At 48.8% G+C, this 19,641-nt stretch overlaps 1 protein-coding gene and 1 long non-coding RNA gene across 5 annotated transcripts in view; one reads left to right on the top strand and one right to left on the bottom strand.

Moving 5' to 3' along the window:
- Positions 1-19,641, top strand: part of rhbdl1 (rhomboid, veinlet-like 1 (Drosophila)) — a 333,009-nt gene that overhangs the window by 294,412 nt on the left and 18,956 nt on the right. For all 4 annotated transcript variants that reach the window (XM_072481756.1, XM_072481757.1, XM_072481755.1 and 1 more), the window contains one exon: positions 12,391-12,491. In XM_072481756.1, coding sequence (XP_072337857.1) covers positions 12,391-12,491 — 101 coding nt within the window. The remainder of the gene's footprint in view (positions 1-12,390; positions 12,492-19,641) is intronic.
- LOC140394465 (uncharacterized) lies at positions 14,102-15,194 on the bottom strand. The gene is made up of 2 exons (XR_011935886.1): positions 14,995-15,194; positions 14,102-14,880 (listed from the first exon to the last, which is right to left on the bottom strand). It is a non-coding gene; the product is annotated as an uncharacterized lncRNA (long non-coding RNA).

Below are 19,641 nucleotides of genomic sequence, written 5' to 3'. Positions count from 1 at the left end.
TTGCATTCCTACATAAAATACAGCCCTGCTTGTGGTATTATCATAACTATCAGCATTACAAGGGTTAACGTAATAAATAATAATAATAACCTTTTATTGTCACAGGTATGAAGTTACTGTGAATAGTCCTTAGTCTCCACATTCCGGCGCCTGTTTGGGTAATGTAGTGCACAGGGTAGCCACTAGAGGGAGCTGCAGATACAAATATATAAAGCAGTGATGCTAGACCTTAGAATCATAGAATTTACAGTGCAGAAGGAGGCCATTCGGCCCATCGAGTCTGCACCAGCTCTTGGAAAGAGCACCCTACCCAAGGCCAACACCGCCACCATATCCCCACAACCCAGTAACCCCACCCAACACGAAGGGCAATTTTGGACACTAAGGGCAATTTATCATGGCCAATCCACCTAACCTGCACATCTTTGGACTGTGGGAGGAAACCGGAGCACCCGGAGGAAACCCACACAGACACGGGGAGGATGTGCAGTCTCCACACAGACAGTGACCCAAGCTGGAATCGAACCTGGGACCCTGGAGCTGTGAAGCAATTGTGCTATCCCCAATGCTACCGTGCTGCCCCTAGGGGAGGAGTGTGTGCAGGAGATAGCTAGTGAAGGTCATCAGAGCAGTTAGTGTAAGAAGGTTAGATTATTGTTTATACCAGTAGTGAGATTAGCAGTAGATGAGTGTAGTTAGATGTTATTGATCAATTCTGTATTCTAAAAGGACTAAGTGTCAAAACCCAGTTTACTGGTGTAAATAAAATCATAGCTTTGTTTAAGTAAAAGCTATACTGTGGTCTTTGTGGAACACCACGCCAACCATCCTACATAAGCAACACAAAGATCACCACACCGCTGGTGGCAGAAGCGGGGCCCACAGAAATTTGGAAAGGCTGGTCTTCTTACAGAAGCTGCTCATTGATCAGTTAACTGCCCTAATGACAGCAGCCGGACTCGCCACCTGCAACTACCAGCTATTCCCTACAGTGGCTAGGCCCCTCCACCAATCTTCGAACTCTCCCAGTTTTCCTTTGCACCTCATGCCATCCATTCAAGACAGCCCCTGCCAACCGCGCCCCCCCCCCCCCCCCACACACACACACACACACACTGCCGACACTGAGAATTCAGTCAGAGTTAAAGTGCACCGGTCGATCTGACTGAGTGTGAAATGTTCAGACATTAGCTGCATCTGCTAGCTTGGGACCTGATTTTAATTCTGGTCCAGTTTCAGGGGCCAGACACTGCTGGGAGTGAGAAACCCGTCAGCTGCTCCAGGAATTCGGCCCAATACGTGTATTTTAACTCAGAGCCTCGCTTAGACACTGCCGGCTGACTTCCCCCCTGCTCGCACTGAGAGATTGATAGGGAGTTGTGGAACATCACACAGAGATGGGTAGGCGGCAGGATGGGCTGACTGAGACCAGCGTGCAGGAGACCGGTGAGCAGGGGCGGTTGGGGCAGGTTTATTGCAGGGAATTCGGCCTCAAACTTCCTTGTGGGACTGAGTCAAATTAAAGTCACGTCCTGATTACTTAATCGGGAGCTGAATTGTATATTTAAGTAAGGCCAAATTAAGGGGCTGGTTTAGCACACTGGGCTAAATCGCTGGCTTTTAAAGCAGACCAAGGCAGGCCAGCAGCACGGTTCAATTCCCGTACCAGCCTCCCCGAACAGGTGCCGGAATGTGGCGACTAGGGGCTTTTCACAGTAACTTCATTTGAAGCCTACTTGTGACAATAAGCAATTTTAATTTTCATTTCATTCTTTGGCCGTCCTTCTCAGATTCAAATCGGGAGCGACCAGCTTCTGGAATCTCGAGGATACCTGATCATTTAAAAGGTCCATCACCTGGTTTTAGCCAGGTAGGTCGCAGTAAAGCCACCTCTTTGAACTTAATCTGGGTGCTGAACTGTGCCAACAAATAAAACTGCACATGATTTTATTTTTATTTTGCTTCCTTGAAAAGGTTAACAGTTGTGTGACATTTCCTGAATTGTGTCACATATTAAACCCAAAAGAGGCAACATGCATAGAAATGTGGAAATGAACTTTTGCTTTTATTCAATGAATGCCTGGCCTGTAGCAAGCTGAATTCCAGTGGCCCGACAGACCTATTAAATTAAAACTGCCCGTTTCTCACACGTGAATATTTTCCATTCAATGATGCAATCAAGTGTTTGAACTTTAGTGACCCTTAACTGGGACTGATTAATTAACCCTTCCATCTTTACAGCAAACAGAGGTAAATGGTTCTCTATCAGATTGGTATCTGGCTAGTGTAAGTTTTCAGTTCCTTGGCTTGGGCGGTAGGCTACCCTTCAGGTCCAGTGTGACATGACAAATAGTCCAGAGGTCTGAACATAGAACATAGAACCGCACAGCACAGAACAGGCCCTTCTGCCCTCGATGTTGTGCCGAGCAGTGTCCGAAACCAAGATCAAGCTATCCCACTCCCTGTCATTCTGGTTTGCTCCATGTGCCTATCCAATAACCGCTTGAAAGTTCCTAAAGTGTCCGACTCCACTATCACAGCAGGCAATCCGTTCTACACCCTAACCACTCTCTGAGTAAAGAACCTACCTCGGACATCCCTCCTATATCTCCCACCCCGAATCTTATAGATATGCCCCCTTGTAACAGATATATCCATCAGAGGAAATAGCCTCTGAATGGCCACTCTCTATCCCCGTCATCATCTTATAAACCTCTATTAAGTCGCCTCTCATCCTCCTCCGCTCCAAAGAGATAAGCCCTCGCTCCCTCAACCTTTCCTCAAAAGACCTACCCTCCAAACCAGGCAGCATCCTGGTAAATCTCCTTTGCAGCCTTTCCAATGCTTCCACATCCCTCCTATAGTGAGGTGACCAGAACTGCACACAATACTCCAAATGTGGTCTCACCAGGGTCCTGTATAGTTGCAGCATAACCCCACGGCTCTTAAACGTAATCCCCCTGTTAATAAACGCTAACACACTACAAGCCTTCTTCATGGCTCTAATCCACTTGAGTGGCAACCTTCAGAAATCTGTGGACATGAACCCCAAGATCTCTCTGTTCCTCCACATTCCTCAGAACCCTACCTTTGACCCTGTAATCCGCATTCAAATTTGTCCGACCAAAATGAACTCCAGAGAAAGCACATATCTGACTGTGGCACGCCAAGATTGAATTCAGATTAAGGTAAAATGCTGGTGTCGGTAAGAGTGATAGCAAACCTGTTGGATTGCCTTAAAATCTCAGCTCCTTCAGCAATGTCCTTTCGGGCCTGAGATGCGCCCCGACCTCCCTGGTCTGATCCACCTGGGATTCCAGTCAACCTGGGAAGACTCTTCGCTGCTCTGTGAAATGGCCAAACAAGAAGGACAACCCACCGTCAGGGTAAATAAGGGATTGCCAACAAATGCCACATCTCAAGAATTAATATTATGTATACATAAATATGTATATATGCATGTGGCGCACAAAGACTCCGTGAGACGAATAGAGTGAAGTCGATGAGGCTTTATTAAGCGTGTCTGTTCCCCAGCAGCCCGATAGTAAACTGGCCTGCGGGGGAAGGCACCGGCTTCTTATACTTCGCCTTCAGGGCGGAGCATGAGGTCAACGGCCAACCAGGACCCGGGATCTGTCAGCCAATGACATTAGGGCTTCCAGTCCCACATGACCCCCAATACATACTACCACAATGCACAAATAATTCACTCATTTTCTGAAATTGCTGCTTCAATGATCATACTTAACTGTTTAAAATAAATTAGTAATACCATCCTGAAAAGCAAATCAGAAAATATAGGCACTGAATAGAATAGTAATTTACATGTTAGTAATCTGTTGATTAAAAAAAACAAAGTCACAATCTTTTATTTTCAAATAAATTCCGCCCAGGTAACAGAGTCAGCAGCATTATCCGTTTATCAGCGGCAAATTTGTCTCTGTAGCCCATGCATTTATAGGCCCAATGGGGACATCACAGTATCGCCAACCCTCCTTGATTAACTGGGAATCTCCCAGAATTAATGATTGATCCCTTGGGTACTGCTGGTGATAAACTAGGAGGGAAGTGCTTTGTATCCGTGGCATCTTCGTGCCTCCAGAGCCTGCAGTCTCAGCGTGTGACACTGCACCAACATACCCACCCACCTTCTTGATGCACCAGCCACTGGCTAGCTTCAGTTTTAGCCAGTCTGCTGGAAATCCATCACGACAGTGCCCCCCACCCCCAGCCTGCCACACTGGATTGGATTGGGTTTGTTTATTGTCACGTGTACCGAGGTACAGTGAAAAGTATTTTTCTGCGAGCAGCTCAACAGATCATTAAGTACATGGGAAGAAAAGGGAATAAAAGAAAATACTTAATAGGGCAACACAAGGTATACAATGTAACTACATAAGCACCGGCATCGGATGAAGCATACAGGGGTGTAGTGTTAATGAAGTCAGTCCATAAGAGGGTCATTTAGGAGTCTGGTAACAGTGGGGAAGAAGCTGTTTTTGAGTCTGTTCGAGCGTGTTCTCAGACTTCTGTATCTCCTGCCCAATGGAAGAAGTTGGAAGAGTGAGTAAGCCGGGTGGGAGGGATCTTTGATTATGCTGCCCGCTTTCCCCAGGCAGCGGGAGGTGTAGATGGAGTTAATGGATGGGAGGCAGGTTTGTGTGATGGACTGGGCGGTGTTCACGACTCTCTGAAGTTTCTTGCGGTCCTGGGCCGAGCAGTTGCCATACCAGGCTGTGATGCAGCCCGATAGGATGCTTTCTATGGTGCATCTGTAAAGGTTGGTAAGGGTTAATGTGGACATGCCGAATTTCCTTAAGTTTCCTGAGGAAGTATAGGTGCTGTTGTGATTTCTTGGTGGTCACGTCGGTGGACCAGATTTTTGGAGATGTGCACCCCTAGAAATTTGAAACAGCTAACCATCTCCACCTCGGCCCCGTTGATGCTGACAGGGGTGTGTACAGTACTTTGCTTCCTGAAGTCAATTACTAGCTCTTTAGTTTTGCTGGCATTGAGGGAGAGATTGTTGTCGCTGCACCACTCCACTAGGTTCTCTATCTCCCTCCTGTATTCTGACTCATCATTATTTGAGATCCGACCCACTGTGGTCGTATCGTCAGCAAATCTGCAGATGGAGCTGGAACCAAATCTTGCCACGCAGTCGTGTGAGTACAGGGAGTAGAGTAAGGGGGCTGCCAGTTAAAGTGGTGGAACAGGACAAACCACAAGGAAATTCCCTGTTTGTTTCTTTCTTTGATTGCTTCCTGAGAATTTCAAGGGAGAAACTCTCCTTGACCTTGTCCAGCCAGTCGATGAACCTTGGTGGGTTGTTGCCAGTACCTCTTGTAGACGGTGCACACTGTTGTCACTTTGCACCGATGGTGGGGGGAGTGCATGTTGAAGGTGGTGGATGTAATGCCGATTAAGCAGACTGCATTGCCCTGCATAGTGTCGAGCTTCTTGAGTCTCATTGGAGCTGCACATATCCAGGTAAGTGGAGAGTATTCACACTCCTGACTTGTGCCTTGTAGATGGTGGACAGGCTTCGGGGAGTCAAGGTGAGTTACTCGCTGCAGGATTTCCACCCTCTGACCTGCTCTCGTCTCCACAGTATTTATATGGCTGGTCCAGTTCTCCTTGAATGTTAACCATTTAACTCCCTTGCCATTTCCTGGAGTGATTCTCTCAATGTTATTCTGTTTTCCTCATAATCGCTTCCTTCTGGATTAAGGAATTGCAGTGGGAATGTTGATACCTGGAGCTCTCCAATATAGAACCAATCAACAGAACTTTCCAACTTTATCAGACCTTTGATTCCGTGGGACCAAAATGGTTCATCCTTGAGACATTCCTTTCTCTCCTCCCATTACATTTTTAAAAAATTACATCATGAAAACTGGCCTCTGGACATCCTCAAAGCAACATCATTGTCATTCATAGAAACTCCACACATTTATCGATCTTTTGGGGATTAATTGGTGTAGAGCAGGAACATTGTAAGAGAATTCTCCTTTTCACTCTGCGGGCTGTCTCGCACATCAGGAGGTTACCGTTGTTTTTCACAAGATACCCCAGGGCAAGGGTCGGTGTTCCTAACACTTGTGATGTATTTTAATGTAATCAATAGACGATAATACATACGGTCATTCTAACATTTTTTTTTACATCATGAGCCTGCCTTGGCTTCTGCACCTCTAACAAACACAACTGGCTCACAAATCTCAGCAGTAATTGAAGTCACAAATAATAACAGGCTGTGATCGACCAGTAAACACAGCGATGATATTCGCATCATTGTAACTGGGCCGATATTTTACAATGGGACCTCTTTGACTCTGTACTTGCAATAAGCACATCTGGTAACTAGAGGGCTAAACACTGAAGGCTTGAGAACAATTATTGGATATTAACTGGGGCACATCGTTGTTAGATGTAAGGAAGGAAAAATAAATATCCACAGTGCATTTCCCAAATGTGTCTTAAACATTCTGTTGGGTTCAGTCATGGTGTCAGAGCCTTGTATTGATTCACACCCATTTGAGGTGAACTGCTCAAAGGGTATCTAATTCTTTCAAAAAGACAGAATGGTTGGAACTGATAATGACACAAAGAGCCATAAATATTGGATTAAGAAGGATAACTAACCACAGCTTGGGTAAATCAAAGTCATTCAGGCAGATCTTGACAATGAGCGACAGCCAATAGGAATAAAAATTGAGAGCGATGTAATAATAATAATCTTTATTATTGTCACAAGTAGGCTGACATTAACACTGCAAAGACGTTCCTGTGAAAAGCCCCTAGTCGCCACATTCCGGCGCCTGTTCGGATACACGGAGGGAGAATTCAGAATGTCCAATTCACCTAACAAGCACGTCTTTCGGGACTTGCGGGAGGAAACCGGAGCACCCGGAGGAAACCCACGCAGACACGGGGAGACCGTGCAGACTCCACACAGACACTGACCCAAGCCGGGAATTGAACCTGGGTCCCTGGAGCTGTGAAGCAACAGTGCTAACCACTGTGCTCCCGTGCCACCCGTCAAATGTGCTGCAATAATGTGATCACTTATTTTGCACTTTTGGATAGTCAAGAACTACTTCACAAAGTGAACAGCGCCTATTGGTTACAGACTTACTGATCGGGAATTACAGATCATGCACAGCGAGGGGCACTGACTTCAAATCCAACATTAACCGCGGGATCTATTCTCGAAATTAGAACGGTAGGGGACTGCAAACAGCCACAAATAGCGAGGACAATAATATCCACCAGCGAACCAGACATAAACCCTACACTGGGCCGATGTAGGTTTCTCACTGGCCTCCAGCAAATCAGGTGTAGCATCGGGGGAGGAAGAACAGGCAAGAGAGGGAAGGGTAAATAAGGCAGTGGGGGATAATGTAAACCAGTTCATGGGGCGGGGGAAAGCCACTTTGTGGTAGTATGCATTAGGGGTCATGTGGGACTGTGAAGCCGTGATGTCATTGGCTGACAGATCCCGGGTCCTGGTTGGCTGTTAATCTCTAGCTCCGCCCTGAAGGCGGAGTATAAGAACCAGGAATTCTCCCCGCAGCTCCAGTCTGTTGCTAAACTGCGGGGAACGAGTCACGCTTAATAAAGCCTCATCGACTTCACCTCTATTCGTCTCTCAGGAATCTTTGTGCGCTACAATTTATTAAGCGTGCTCAAAGGACTATGGAGCTCGGGATCGTCCCAGAATGCCTGAGGATCAGCCCCCACGCAGTGAACTCAGCAGCAGTTTTTAAACACTGGCAGACTTGTTTCGAAGCCTACCTCCGAACGGCCCCCGGCCGGGTCACAGAAGACCAGAAACTACAGGTCCTGCATTCGAGGTTAAGCCCGGAAATTTACCCTCTCATAGAAGACGCAGAGGATTTCCAGACGGCGTTCGCAGCACTTAAGAGCACCTATGTTCGCCCAGTGAACCAGATCTACGCACGCTACCAACTCGCAACGAGACGGCAAAGTCCCGGAGAATCGCTAGACGAATTCTACGCCGCGCTGCTAATTTTGGGACGGGCCTGCAGCTGCCCGCCGGTAAACGCGATTGAACACACGGACATGATAATTCGCGATGCGTTTGTGGCTGGTATGAACTCTCCCCAAATCCGCCAAAGACTTTTAGAAAAAGAGTCGCTAGGACTCCCAGAGGCACGGGCCCTTGCAGCCTCACTGGATGTGGCCGCGCGAAACGCCCGCGCCTACGGCCCCGACCGCGCGGCAGCCCCTTGGGCTCCGTGGACCCCCGTCGCGACAACCCCCCCCCCACAGGCTTGCGCGGTTCAGACGCCAAGTCGTCCCGGGGGAGCCCGCTGCTATTTCTGCGGCCAGGCGAAACACCCCCGGCAGCGCTGCCCGGCCCGCGCAGCGATTTGCAAGAGCTGCGGGAAAAAGGGCCATTTCGCGGCTGTATGCCGGTCCCGGGGGGTCGCCGCTGTCCCCGGAGAAGAAGGAGTCCTGCGCGTTCCAAACGCTCCCCAACCCCCCCAGCGCCCCATGTGCGACCCGCAGGCGCTGCCATTTTGGGTCCCGGCCACCACGAGGGGAGGAGGGGCGCCGCCATCTTGTGACCCCCCAGCCCTTGGCGACGCATGGGGTGGCCACTTTGTCCACCCCCGCCGCCATCTTGTGACCCCCCAGCCATGTGCGATGCATGGGGGGGGCCATTTTGTTCACCCCCGCCGCCATCTTGGACAGCAACAATGGACCCCAGCATCGACGGCTCCACGGGGTTCGAGGAAGACGCTGAAGCACTACGACCACGTCTGGCCTCAATGATGCTGGACCAAGCACGGCCCCGGACGCTCCAGACGACGACAACAACGGTGCTGATCAACGGACACGAGACTCCATGCCTGGTCGACTCCGGGAGCACAGAAAGCTTCATCCACCCCGACACGGTAAGACGCTGTTTTTTGACCATCCGTCCCAGTGCGCAAAAGATTTCCCTAGCTGCAGGATCCCACTCCGTACAGATCAAAGGCTTCTGCATAGTGACCCTAACGGTGCAAGGGAGGGAGTTTAAAAACTACAGGCTCTACGTCCTTCCCCAACTCTGCGCGCCCACATTACTGGGATTAGACTTCCAGTGCAATCTGCAGAGCCTAACTTTCCAATTCGGCGGCCCAATACCCCCACTCACTATCTGCGGCCTCGCAACCCTCAAGGTTGAGCCCCCATCCTTGTTTGCAAACCTCACCCCGGATTGCAAACCCGTCGCCACTAGGAGCAGACGGTACAGCGCCCAGGACCGGACATTTATTCGGTCCGAAGTCCAGCGGCTACTGAAGGAAGGCATAATCCAGGCCAGCAATAGTCCCTGGAGAGCACAGGTGGTAGTAGTAAAGACAGGGGAGAAGCAAAGGATGGTCATAGACTATAGCCAGACCATCAACAGGTACACACAGCTAGATGCGTACCCTCTCCCCCGCATATCCGACATGGTCAATCGGATTGCCCAATATAAGGTCTTCTCCACCGTGGACCTCAAGTCCGCCTACCATCAGCTCCCCATCCGCCCAAGTGACCGCAAGTACACAGCCTTCGAGGCAGACGGGCGATTATACCACTTCCTACGGGTCCCATTTGGCGTCACAAACGGGGTCTCAGTCTTCCAACGGGAGATGGACCGAATGGTTGATCAACACGGGTTGCAGGCCACGTTCCCGTATCTCGACAACGTAACCATCTGCGGCCACGATCAGCATGACCACGACGCCAATCTCCAAAAATTCCTCCAGACCGCTAAAGCCTTGAACCTCACATACAACGAGGACAAGTGCGTTTTTAGCACAAACCGGCTAGCCATCTTGGGATATGTAGTGTGCAATGGGATAATAGGCCCCGACCCCGAACGTATGCGCCCCCTCATGGAATTTCCCCTCCCTCACTGCTCAAAAACCCTAAAACGCTGCCTGGGGTTCTTTTCATATTACGCCCAGTGGGTCCCCCAGTACGCAGACAAGGCCCGCCCCCTAATACAGACCACGACCTTCCCTCTGTCGACAGAGGCTTGCCAGGCCTTCAGCCGCATCAAAGCGGATATCGCAAAGGCCACGATGCGCGCCATCGACGAGTCCCTCCCCTTCCAGGTCGAGAGCGACGCCTCCGATGTAGCTCTAGCGGCCACCCTTAACCAAGCGGGCAGACCCGTGGCCTTTTTCTCCCGAACCCTCCACGCCTCAGAAATCCGCCACTCCTCAGTGGAAAAGGAAGCCCAAGCCATAGTGGAAGCTGTGCGACATTGGAGGCATTACCTGGCCGGCAGGAGATTCACTCTCCTCACTGACCAACGGTCGGTAGCTTTCATGTTCGATAATGCACAGCGGGGCAAAATTAAAAATGACAAGATCTTAAGGTGGAGGATCGAGCTCTCCACCTTCAACTATGAGATCTTGTACCGTCCCGGAAAGCTGAACGAGCCGTCTGATGCCCTATCCCGCGGCACATGTGCCAACGCACAAATTAACCGTCTCCAAACCCTCCACGAGGACCTCTGCCACCCGAGGGTCACTCGGTTCTACCATTTTATAAAGTCCCGCAACCTCCCCTACTCCGTGGAGGAGGTCCGTACAGTCACAAGGAACTGCCACATCTGCGCAGAGTGCAAACCGCACTTTTTCAGGCCGGATGGTGCGCACCTGATCAAGGCTTCCCGTCCCTTTGAACGCCTCAGTCTGGATTTCAAAGGGCCCCTCCCCTCCACCGACCGCAACACATACTTCCTGAACGTGGTGGACGAGTACTCCCGTTTCCCCTTCGCCATCCCCTGCCCTGACATGACAGCGGCCACAGTCATTAAAGCCCTTAAGCACCATATGCACACTGTTCGGTTGCCCCGCATACGCCCATAGCGACAGGGGGTCCTCCTTCATGAGTGACGAGCTGCGCCAGTTCCTGCTCAGCAAGGGTATAGCCTCGAGCAGGACGACCAGCTACAACCCCCGGGGGAACGGGCAAGTAGAGAGGGAGAACGGCACGGTCTGGAAGACCGTCCTACTGGCCCTACGGTCCAGGGATCTCCCAGTTTCACGGTGGCAGGAGGTCCTCCCGGACGCTCTCCACTCCATCCGGTCGCTGCTGTGTACCACCACTAATCAAACGCCCCATGAGCGCCTCCTTGTCTTCCCCAGGAAGTCCTCCTCTGGAACGTCGCTGCCGACCTGGCTGGCGGCCCCAGGACCCATCTTGCTCCGGAAACATGTGCGGGCGCACAAGTCGGACCCGTTGGTCGAGAGGGTTCACCTCCTCCACGCGAACCCGCAGTACGCCTACGTGGAGTACCCCGACGGCCGACAGGACACGGTCTCCCTGCGAGATCTGGCGCCCGCCGGCAACACACACACCCCCTCGACACCTATCACCCCCTCCCTGCCACCGGCACACCCCGCGACAGCCCCCTTCCCGGGAGGATCGGTCCTCCTCCCAGGTCCAACCAGAAGTGAAGCTGAAGCAGAAACCATAAAGCTCCCGGAGGCAACAACACTGGAACAAGCACCACCACCACCGGGGCTGAGGCGATCGACAAGGACGACCAGACCGCCCGCCCGACTCGTGGCATCGGTGTAACACTAGAATGTTGTGGACTTTAACGAGAATGTTTTTTTTCCTTTTCCCTCTTACGAATACTGTAAATAGTTCAAAACAAAAAACCCTGTACATAGCCCAGTGTAGGGCACTGTAATGACATGCAAAAGCTTTTTTCCAGCCACTTAATTATAAGGTGTGAGGGAAAAAGACCGGTGAGATGTGGGCAAAGATGGGGGCAGTTACCCAGATAAGAATTCTATGCTTACTTAGTGTAAGAAGTGACTCAGAAGTCAGGAGATAATGTTGCAAGTTGGAAATGTCACCATCTTAAATCTGTAGGTGATGAGGATACTAGGGCAGCACGGTAGCACAGTGGTTAGCACTGTTGCTTCACAGCGCCAGGGTCCCAGGTTCGATTCACAGCTTGGGTCACTGTCTGTGTGGAGTCTGCACGTTCTCCCCGTGTCTGCGTGGGTTTCCTCCGGGGGCTCCGGTTTCCTCCCACCAGTCCTGAAAGACATGCTGTTAGGTGAATTGGACATTCTGAATTCTCCCTCGGTGTACCCGAACAGGCGCCGGAATGTGGCGACTAGGGGCTTTTCACAGTAACTTCATTGCAGTGTTAATGTAAACTTGTCACAATAATAAATATTATTATTATTACTGAAGCTGGCTCCTGATTCAGACTGAATTGTTCCAGGAACTTCACTTTTCGGTGAAGGATGGCTGCTTTCTGCTCTCCCTGGTATGATGGAAATGCTTCATCACTGATTAGACTGTCACAGGAATGTTCCATGAATCTAATAGCTTGCGTACAATTCTGTTTTTGTGTTGCAGGCTCCTTGACTGTGTCTGTGACGGACATGAGAGCACCCTTGGTTGGAGCCTCCGGTGGTGTCTACGCACTCTGTTCTGCACATTTGGCCAATGTTGTCATGGTAATAGTATAATTTGTGTCTCTGAAAGCAGCTATACCGAATATTGAGCTACTCTGAGGGTAATGGGCATGTTGGACAGAGGCGTGTGTTTCTTCTGACAAAGTAGAACAAACCCTGAGTCACGTGTGGTGCCTTGTAGAGAGGGCTTACTACCCTCCACAGCGAGATCCCAACCCCACAGCGAGTCCCTAACCTCTGGCAGGCAGGACAGCATCAGCAATTGTTGAGTGTCACTGTCGTGGGCCAGGAGCAGGTGGGCCAGGAGCAGGTGGGCCAGGAGCAGGTGGGCCAGGAGCAGGTGGGCCAGGAGCAGGTGGGCCAGGAGCAGTCTAGGCAGGTGGGATGAGTGAAGAAACAAATCTGTCCAGTTACAAAATTCAGGAGTACGAACATCTTCCAACTTCTTTAGGATCCACATCATTCCTTTCGCCATTTCCTGACCAGGTACGCGGGCAAGAGAAGAATTTCCATATTCCTGCTGGTAACAAGCTGTAATTGGGATGCGGGAGGAACCATTAGTTTGCACTACATACCAGGAATGAAGGTAAAGTTTCCTTTTCCTATTAATTAAAATCCACCTCTCTGTGCCATACATTGAAAACCGGGCAAGCAGTAAAAAAGTAGAGCTGGAATCCCTTCCCATTCCATTCCGGCCGGATCCAGCCGACTGGAATTTCACGTCGCACAGTAATTGAGAGCGTCTACAAGGCCTCTTATTTTGGCAGGCGTGAGTGAGGCAGAAGCAGATGGCAGGGCGAGAGCCATGTGGGCGACTTTGGAAGGTCTAATGCAGTTAGGGAATATACAGCGAATGGTAGAACCCTCAAGAGTATTGAAAGTCAAAGAGATCTAGGAGTACAGGTCCACAGGTCACTGAAAGGGGCAACACAGGTGGAGAAGGTAGTCAAGAAGGCATACGGCATGCTTGCCTTCATTGGCCGGGGCATTGAGTATAAGAATTGGCAAGTCATGTTGCAGCTGTATGGAACCTTAGTTAGGCCACATTTGGAGTATAGTGTTCAATTCTGGTCGCCACACTACCAGAAGGATGTGGAGGCTTTAGAGAGGGTGCAGAAGAGATTTACCAGAATGTTGCCTGGTATGGAGGGCATTAGCTATGAGGAGCGGTTGAATAAACTCGGTTTGTTCTCACTGGAACGAAGGAGGTTGAGGGGCGACCTGATAGAGGTCTACAAGATTATGAGGGGCATAGACAGAGTGGATAGTCAGAGGTTTTTCCCCGGGGTAGAGGGGTCAATTACTAGGGGGCATAGGTTTAAGGTGAGAGGGGCAAGGTTTAGAGGAGATGTATGGAGCAGGTTTTTTTTACGCAGACGGTAGTGGGTGCCTGGAACTCGCTGCCAGAGGAGGTGGTGGAAGCAGGGACGACAGTGACATTTAAGGGGCATCTTGACAAATACATGAATAGGATGGGAATAGAGGGATACGGACCCAGGAAGTGTAGAAGATTGTAGTTTAGTCGGGCAGCATGGTCGGCACGGGCTTGGAGGGCCGAAGGGCCTGTTCCTGTGCTGTACATTTCTTTGTTCTTTGTTCTTTGATCACCTCCCTACGTTTGTGAATTTCATGAAACGTTGTGTTTCCAAATGTTTAATTTAGCCATTTAATGATGGTTTGAGTGGTCCCACTACTGCACATTCATATTATTTTCAACATCACAGTGTGTGAGTGACACATTATTGAAATTGCCCAGTCAGCCAGGGAAACGGCCCATGTAACGAGAACAAATCCAATAATTCAGCCTGACTGGCAAGATGTGTTTCTTTTTATCTTTGTCCCAGTTGCTGTACATACAGGCAGAGCACCTCCCCAGTCACAGGTAATGCTAATTTGTTCCCAGTGGTGCAAAGCTTGTCGTTAATTTCTGTAGTGTCTGTAAACTGGGTAAGTTGCACATCCGCCATGGCAGACAGCAGTTGATAATTTGATTGAGGGAATGTGTGCTGTTTGCAGAGCGCCTGCTTTCCACGCGTTCGGTATGTCCGGCAGCTCCGTAAATGATTCACCTGCCACATGAACCTGTGTCGTTGCACATAAATCCCGACCAATGCACCCGTTAGTCCCAGCCCGGCGCACATTGCAAAAACAGCAATTTTGGGTCATTCGCTGAACGCTGCAATGTCCCCCTCCTGGGGTGCCGTCCCATCGATTGCTGGAGGTTGACTATTACTGAATGTGCCAGTCAAGACTCACCAATCCCAGCGGACTTTTCGCACTGTCATGCAGTCGTCTGCAATCTGAAGATAGAAGACTTTAGACGCTGCAAATGTAAGTTGCAAACTTCAGAAGAGCGAGGAGGAAGTTAACGAATGATCGGTTCGACCAAAGAAACCTTTTCGAGGGCCAGAGTCTCAGTGAGCTGCTCACACTGAAATACGAAAATAAAACTATTCAAGAACTTGCACAATTAATATAAGGACAGTATCCAGAGAGAAAAGAAGGAAGTGAGAAGGAGTGTTTGTTGCAGGGGAAGGCACAATACCTGGTAGCAGGGGCCACCCCATTGTCTGGCCCCACCTTCGGGTTGCACATATAACAGTTTCAGATCAGATGCAGCTCCTAACGATTGGACCTGATGTAAGTGGCAGCACTCTAGCCTGTTGGTGCCATCTGGTGGCTGAAGCTGGAACCGGCCTTTGTTCTGAATGCCAACGAGTGAGTGGGTGCCCGGTATTGGATTTGGTGAGTTGCAATTAGGCAAGAACTCAACCAACGGCAGCACCAGGATCCAGGCACATGGTGCAACCTTAAAGTTCCATAAATAGCTCCACTGCTACGTTGCATTCAGAATAATTAAATTCAACTGCTGTTTAACATTGCTGTCTTCTTTCACTGTTGCCTGGGCTGATAAATATGAAAAAAAAATTATCAAAGAACAAAGAACAAAGAAAGGTACAGCACAGGAACAGGCCCTTCGGCCCTCCAAGCCCGTGCCGACCATGCTGCCCGACTAAACTACAATCTTCTACACTTCCTGGGTCCGTATCCCTCTATCCTTGCATCTTCTTTGATGGAATTGATATTTTGACAACTAGTTTTGTGACATCAAAGGTTCTGCCCACAAAAGGTGATTTTGCAAGGGGTAGGCCAGGAGGTTACGCTGCGGAGCGTCAGGATACAAACTCTTAATCCATCTAGGTGTGTACATAAAGCAGGAAAAGGCTATGATTAATGCTAAACAAGCAGAAGATCCATGACTGGTCACCATTTTCTGTCTAAAACGTTTAATAACAAATTTATTTATCTTCAGTCATTTTAAAATTAATATCGTCAAACTCCCCAATCTTTTGCCTAGTGAATCGTCGCACTCTAAATCCAGCGTCTTAATAGTCCCAAACCAGCATGTCAATCAATTACCTGAAATGAAAATTGCTTATTGTCACGAGTAGGCTTCAAAGGAAGTTACTGTGAAAAGCCCCTAGTCGCCACATTCCGGCGCCTGTTCGGGGAGGCTGGTACGGGAATTGAACCGTGCTGCTGGCCTGCCTTGGTCTGCTTTCAAAGCCAGCGATTTAGCCCAGTGTGCTAAACCAGCCCCTGCCAGGGTCGGGGAGAAACTGCTCTCTTAATGTTTTATATGCCGGTGACTTTACAACCACAATACTAGGGCAGGAACATCCTACTCAATATTTTAACGTTGCGCTGTCATGAAATCTTTTTTTTTAATCAAACAACTTTATTGAGGTATTTTTTGGCATTGTAAACAGTTACAGATTACAGAAATATGCAAACATCAACGGGAAACCAACACTTCAACCAAACCATAATGCACATACCCGCTCCTCTCCCATAGACATTACCCGCCTATTTATCCCTCCTACTCTACTCTAACCCCTCCCCCCTCCTGCTGACACTCACTCTCCCGTGAAGAAGTTGATGAATGGTTGCCACCTTCGGGCGAACCCCAGTACAGATCCCCTCAAGGTGAACTTGATTTTTTTTCCATACCCAGAAAACTTGACATGTCCGAAAGCCATAGTCCGGTCTTTGGGTGTTTTGAGTCCCTCCATGCCAGCAGTATTCGCCGCCGGGCTATCAGGGAAGCAAAGGCCAGAACATCGGCCTCTTTCTCCCCCTGGACTCCCGGGTCCTCCGAAACCCCGAAAATTGCCACCTCTGGACTCATCACCACCCTTGTTCTCAGCACCCGGGACATGACATCCGCAAATCCCTCCCAGTACCCACTAAGCTTAGGGCATGCCCAAAACATGTGGATGTGGTTCGCTGGTCCTCCCGCTTGCTGTCATTAAATCTTTTAATCATAGATTCTATTGTAGATGTTAATAACTTTTTTCTACAAACGTGTGCACATCAACTGGTGGAATCCACAGTTTGAAAGATGCCAATTGGCTTTTCAGCAAAGAGAACTTCCAGGCCACGCATCGTGTGGATCGGAAATGGAGCTTCCATCTTATTAGTGTGGTTTGACTTGAACACAGGTGGCAGTGCCAAGTGCTACCGAATTGTGAAACAAGCTATCTGTGAATTGAGGATAAAATGAGGGGCATGGACAGGGTGGATAGGAAACAACTGTTCCCCTTAGTTCAAGGGTCAGTAACAAGGGGGCACAATTTTAAGGTGAAAGGCTCAGAGAGAGGATTAGAGGAAAACATATTTCACCCAGACGGTGATGGGAGTCTGGAGTGCGCCGCCTGGGAGGTTAGTTGAAGCTCTTTAAAAAATACTTGTATGAGCTCTTGAAACGACATTACATTCAAGGCATTGGGCCATGTGCTGGGAAGTGGGATTAGTGTAGAGTAGATTCGGATTTTCTTTTACTGCTGGAGGTTTGATCGGCCAAAGGGCCTCTTCTATACTGTATGATTCTATGTATTTGGGGCTGGATAGACAGTGGGGAAGGGAAATTGATTCAAATTGAAATTGAATTGGAAGCTTGTAAGTAACAGTGTATTATCATTTGTTACCATAAGTGCTCAGTGATATTCATTCTGACATACCGCACAAATCAAGAATTTGTGGTTGAAAGAATGGTGAGGCTAGCAACATTCTCTGAGATTATCGGGCAGGAGATACAGAAGTCTGAGAACACGCACGAACAGACTCAAAAACAGCTTCTTCCCCGCTGTTACCAGACTCCTAAATGACCCTCTTATGGACTGACCTCATAAACACTACACCCTGTATGCTTCAGCCGATGCCGGTGCTTATGTAGTTACAAAGAACAAAGAACAAAGAAATGTACAGCACAGGAACAGGCCCTTCGGCCCTCCAAGCCCGTGCCGACCATGCTGCCCGACTAAACTACAATCTTCTACACTTCCTGGGTCCGTATCCCTCTATTCCCATCCTATTCATGTATTTGTCAAGATGCCCCTTAAATGTCACTATCGTATAGTGTTACATTGTATAGCTTTGTGTTGCCCTACTATGTATTTTCTTTTCTTCCCTTTTCTTCCCATGTACTTAACTGTTAAGCTGCTCGCAGAAAAATACTTTTCACTGTACCTCGGTACACGTGACAATAAACAAATCCAATCCAATATTAATGTGCAAATCCGACAGCAAACTCTGGTGGCCACTTTGTGCCATTAAATGCAGAAATCCGAAAGTTGCTGTCTGATGGATTCATGCTCCTCCAGAAACGTTGCTATATCAGTTTATAACAGCGCGACTCACCATTGAAATACATGAAACATCGTGAAGTTGCTTGCATATGCCACAGATGCCCCATAGAGGGCAGTGAGCTAATCAGACACCCAATGATAACAAGTCTATGCTCAAAGGCCCACAAGCACGTTGTGGTCAGATATCAGTGAAGCGGATGGCACGTGCCATTCTGTTGCTGCTGATTGCTAAATCTGGGACTTCCCTCTGGCCCCGATCTTGTGATCAGAATGACACCAGTCCTTCATTACATTTATACTTACTTAAAGATTTTCAATGGGTTTTTGCATTGGAACTAGTGGTGTTTAGAAATCCAAAACACGCAATGTCCTCAACAGGAGGTCTGGGGGGGGCGTGTGACAGGAGTGCGCAAGAGCAGGGCAAGCATTGCTTGTTTCCTTAACCAATCAGATTGGAAAATCCTTGCTGAGTCTGAACCAGGAAGTGTAAATTAGAATATTTAATTCATTGTCAAATCATGTCCGCAAAGCAATATAAATAGAGAGGGGGAAAAGTAAGTATTGACAGAAAGAAAAAGTAAATAAAAGGTTTTGGAAGGCATGAGATTCCACACCTGTAAAAGTAGATTTTTATCGCCAGACAAGCTGGCAGCAATAAAGACTTATCATGCTGTTGAAAAACCTTTTACACTTGAATGGGCAAGTCTTAAATGTTTGGCAAGTTTAGTGGCTATCTATCATGTAAGTACAAGGGAGCTGTGGCATATGCAAGTAGCTTCATGCTGTTTCATGTATTTCAATGTCGAGTCTCCCTGTTATGTACTAATATAACAACATTTCTTAGCCCGACGCTCGATTCTCTGCCAGATCGGAAGTCCCGATACTGGCGGCAGAGATTCCACCCTATAACTATAAAGCTCTCCCCTTCAACACCAATGCAGTTCTCTCACTACTATTTTCCATTCTTATAAAAATATTTTATTCAGGCAATTGCATAAACAAACAACAAACAGAACAAATGAAAGCAGAAGTGAAATTATATAATGTAATAAATAACCAACACCCATTCCCTTCCCCATTTTAGCCCCCTTGTGGTGAACCTATTGCTGCTACAATTCACCACTGTATTGTATTGCATTAGGTTGATGCCCTTGTGGGCTCCACCTGTGGCTCCGCCCCCTCGGGGGTGGTATATAGATCTGCAGCCTGTACGCGGCACTCAACACAGATCAGTCGCAGGCAGGCACAGATCTAGCTTATTAAAACCACGGTTCACTTCTACTAATCGCCTTGTGCGAATTGATGGTCGCATCAATTTAATCAGCTAAGATATCACAATGGAAGCCGCCCTCAAACCTGATCGACTGGAACTCGACCCACAGGCAGCTGAAGCCAAAGGAATCTTTTCACACTGGCCCTGCTGCTTTGACGCTTACCTCACCGCCTCCTCCTCGCCCGCCGTCACCGAGGCACAGAAGCTACGTCTCCTCCACGCCCGGGTGAGCCACAGAATCTCTGTACTAATCGAAGACGCGACCACGTAC

The sequence above is a fragment of the Scyliorhinus torazame genome, chromosome 17 (genome assembly GCF_047496885.1).
Source record: "Scyliorhinus torazame isolate Kashiwa2021f chromosome 17, sScyTor2.1, whole genome shotgun sequence".
In the NCBI taxonomy this organism is placed as follows: Eukaryota; Metazoa; Chordata; class Chondrichthyes; order Carcharhiniformes; family Scyliorhinidae; genus Scyliorhinus; species Scyliorhinus torazame.
This window is presented reverse-complemented; position numbering and strand designations above follow the sequence as displayed.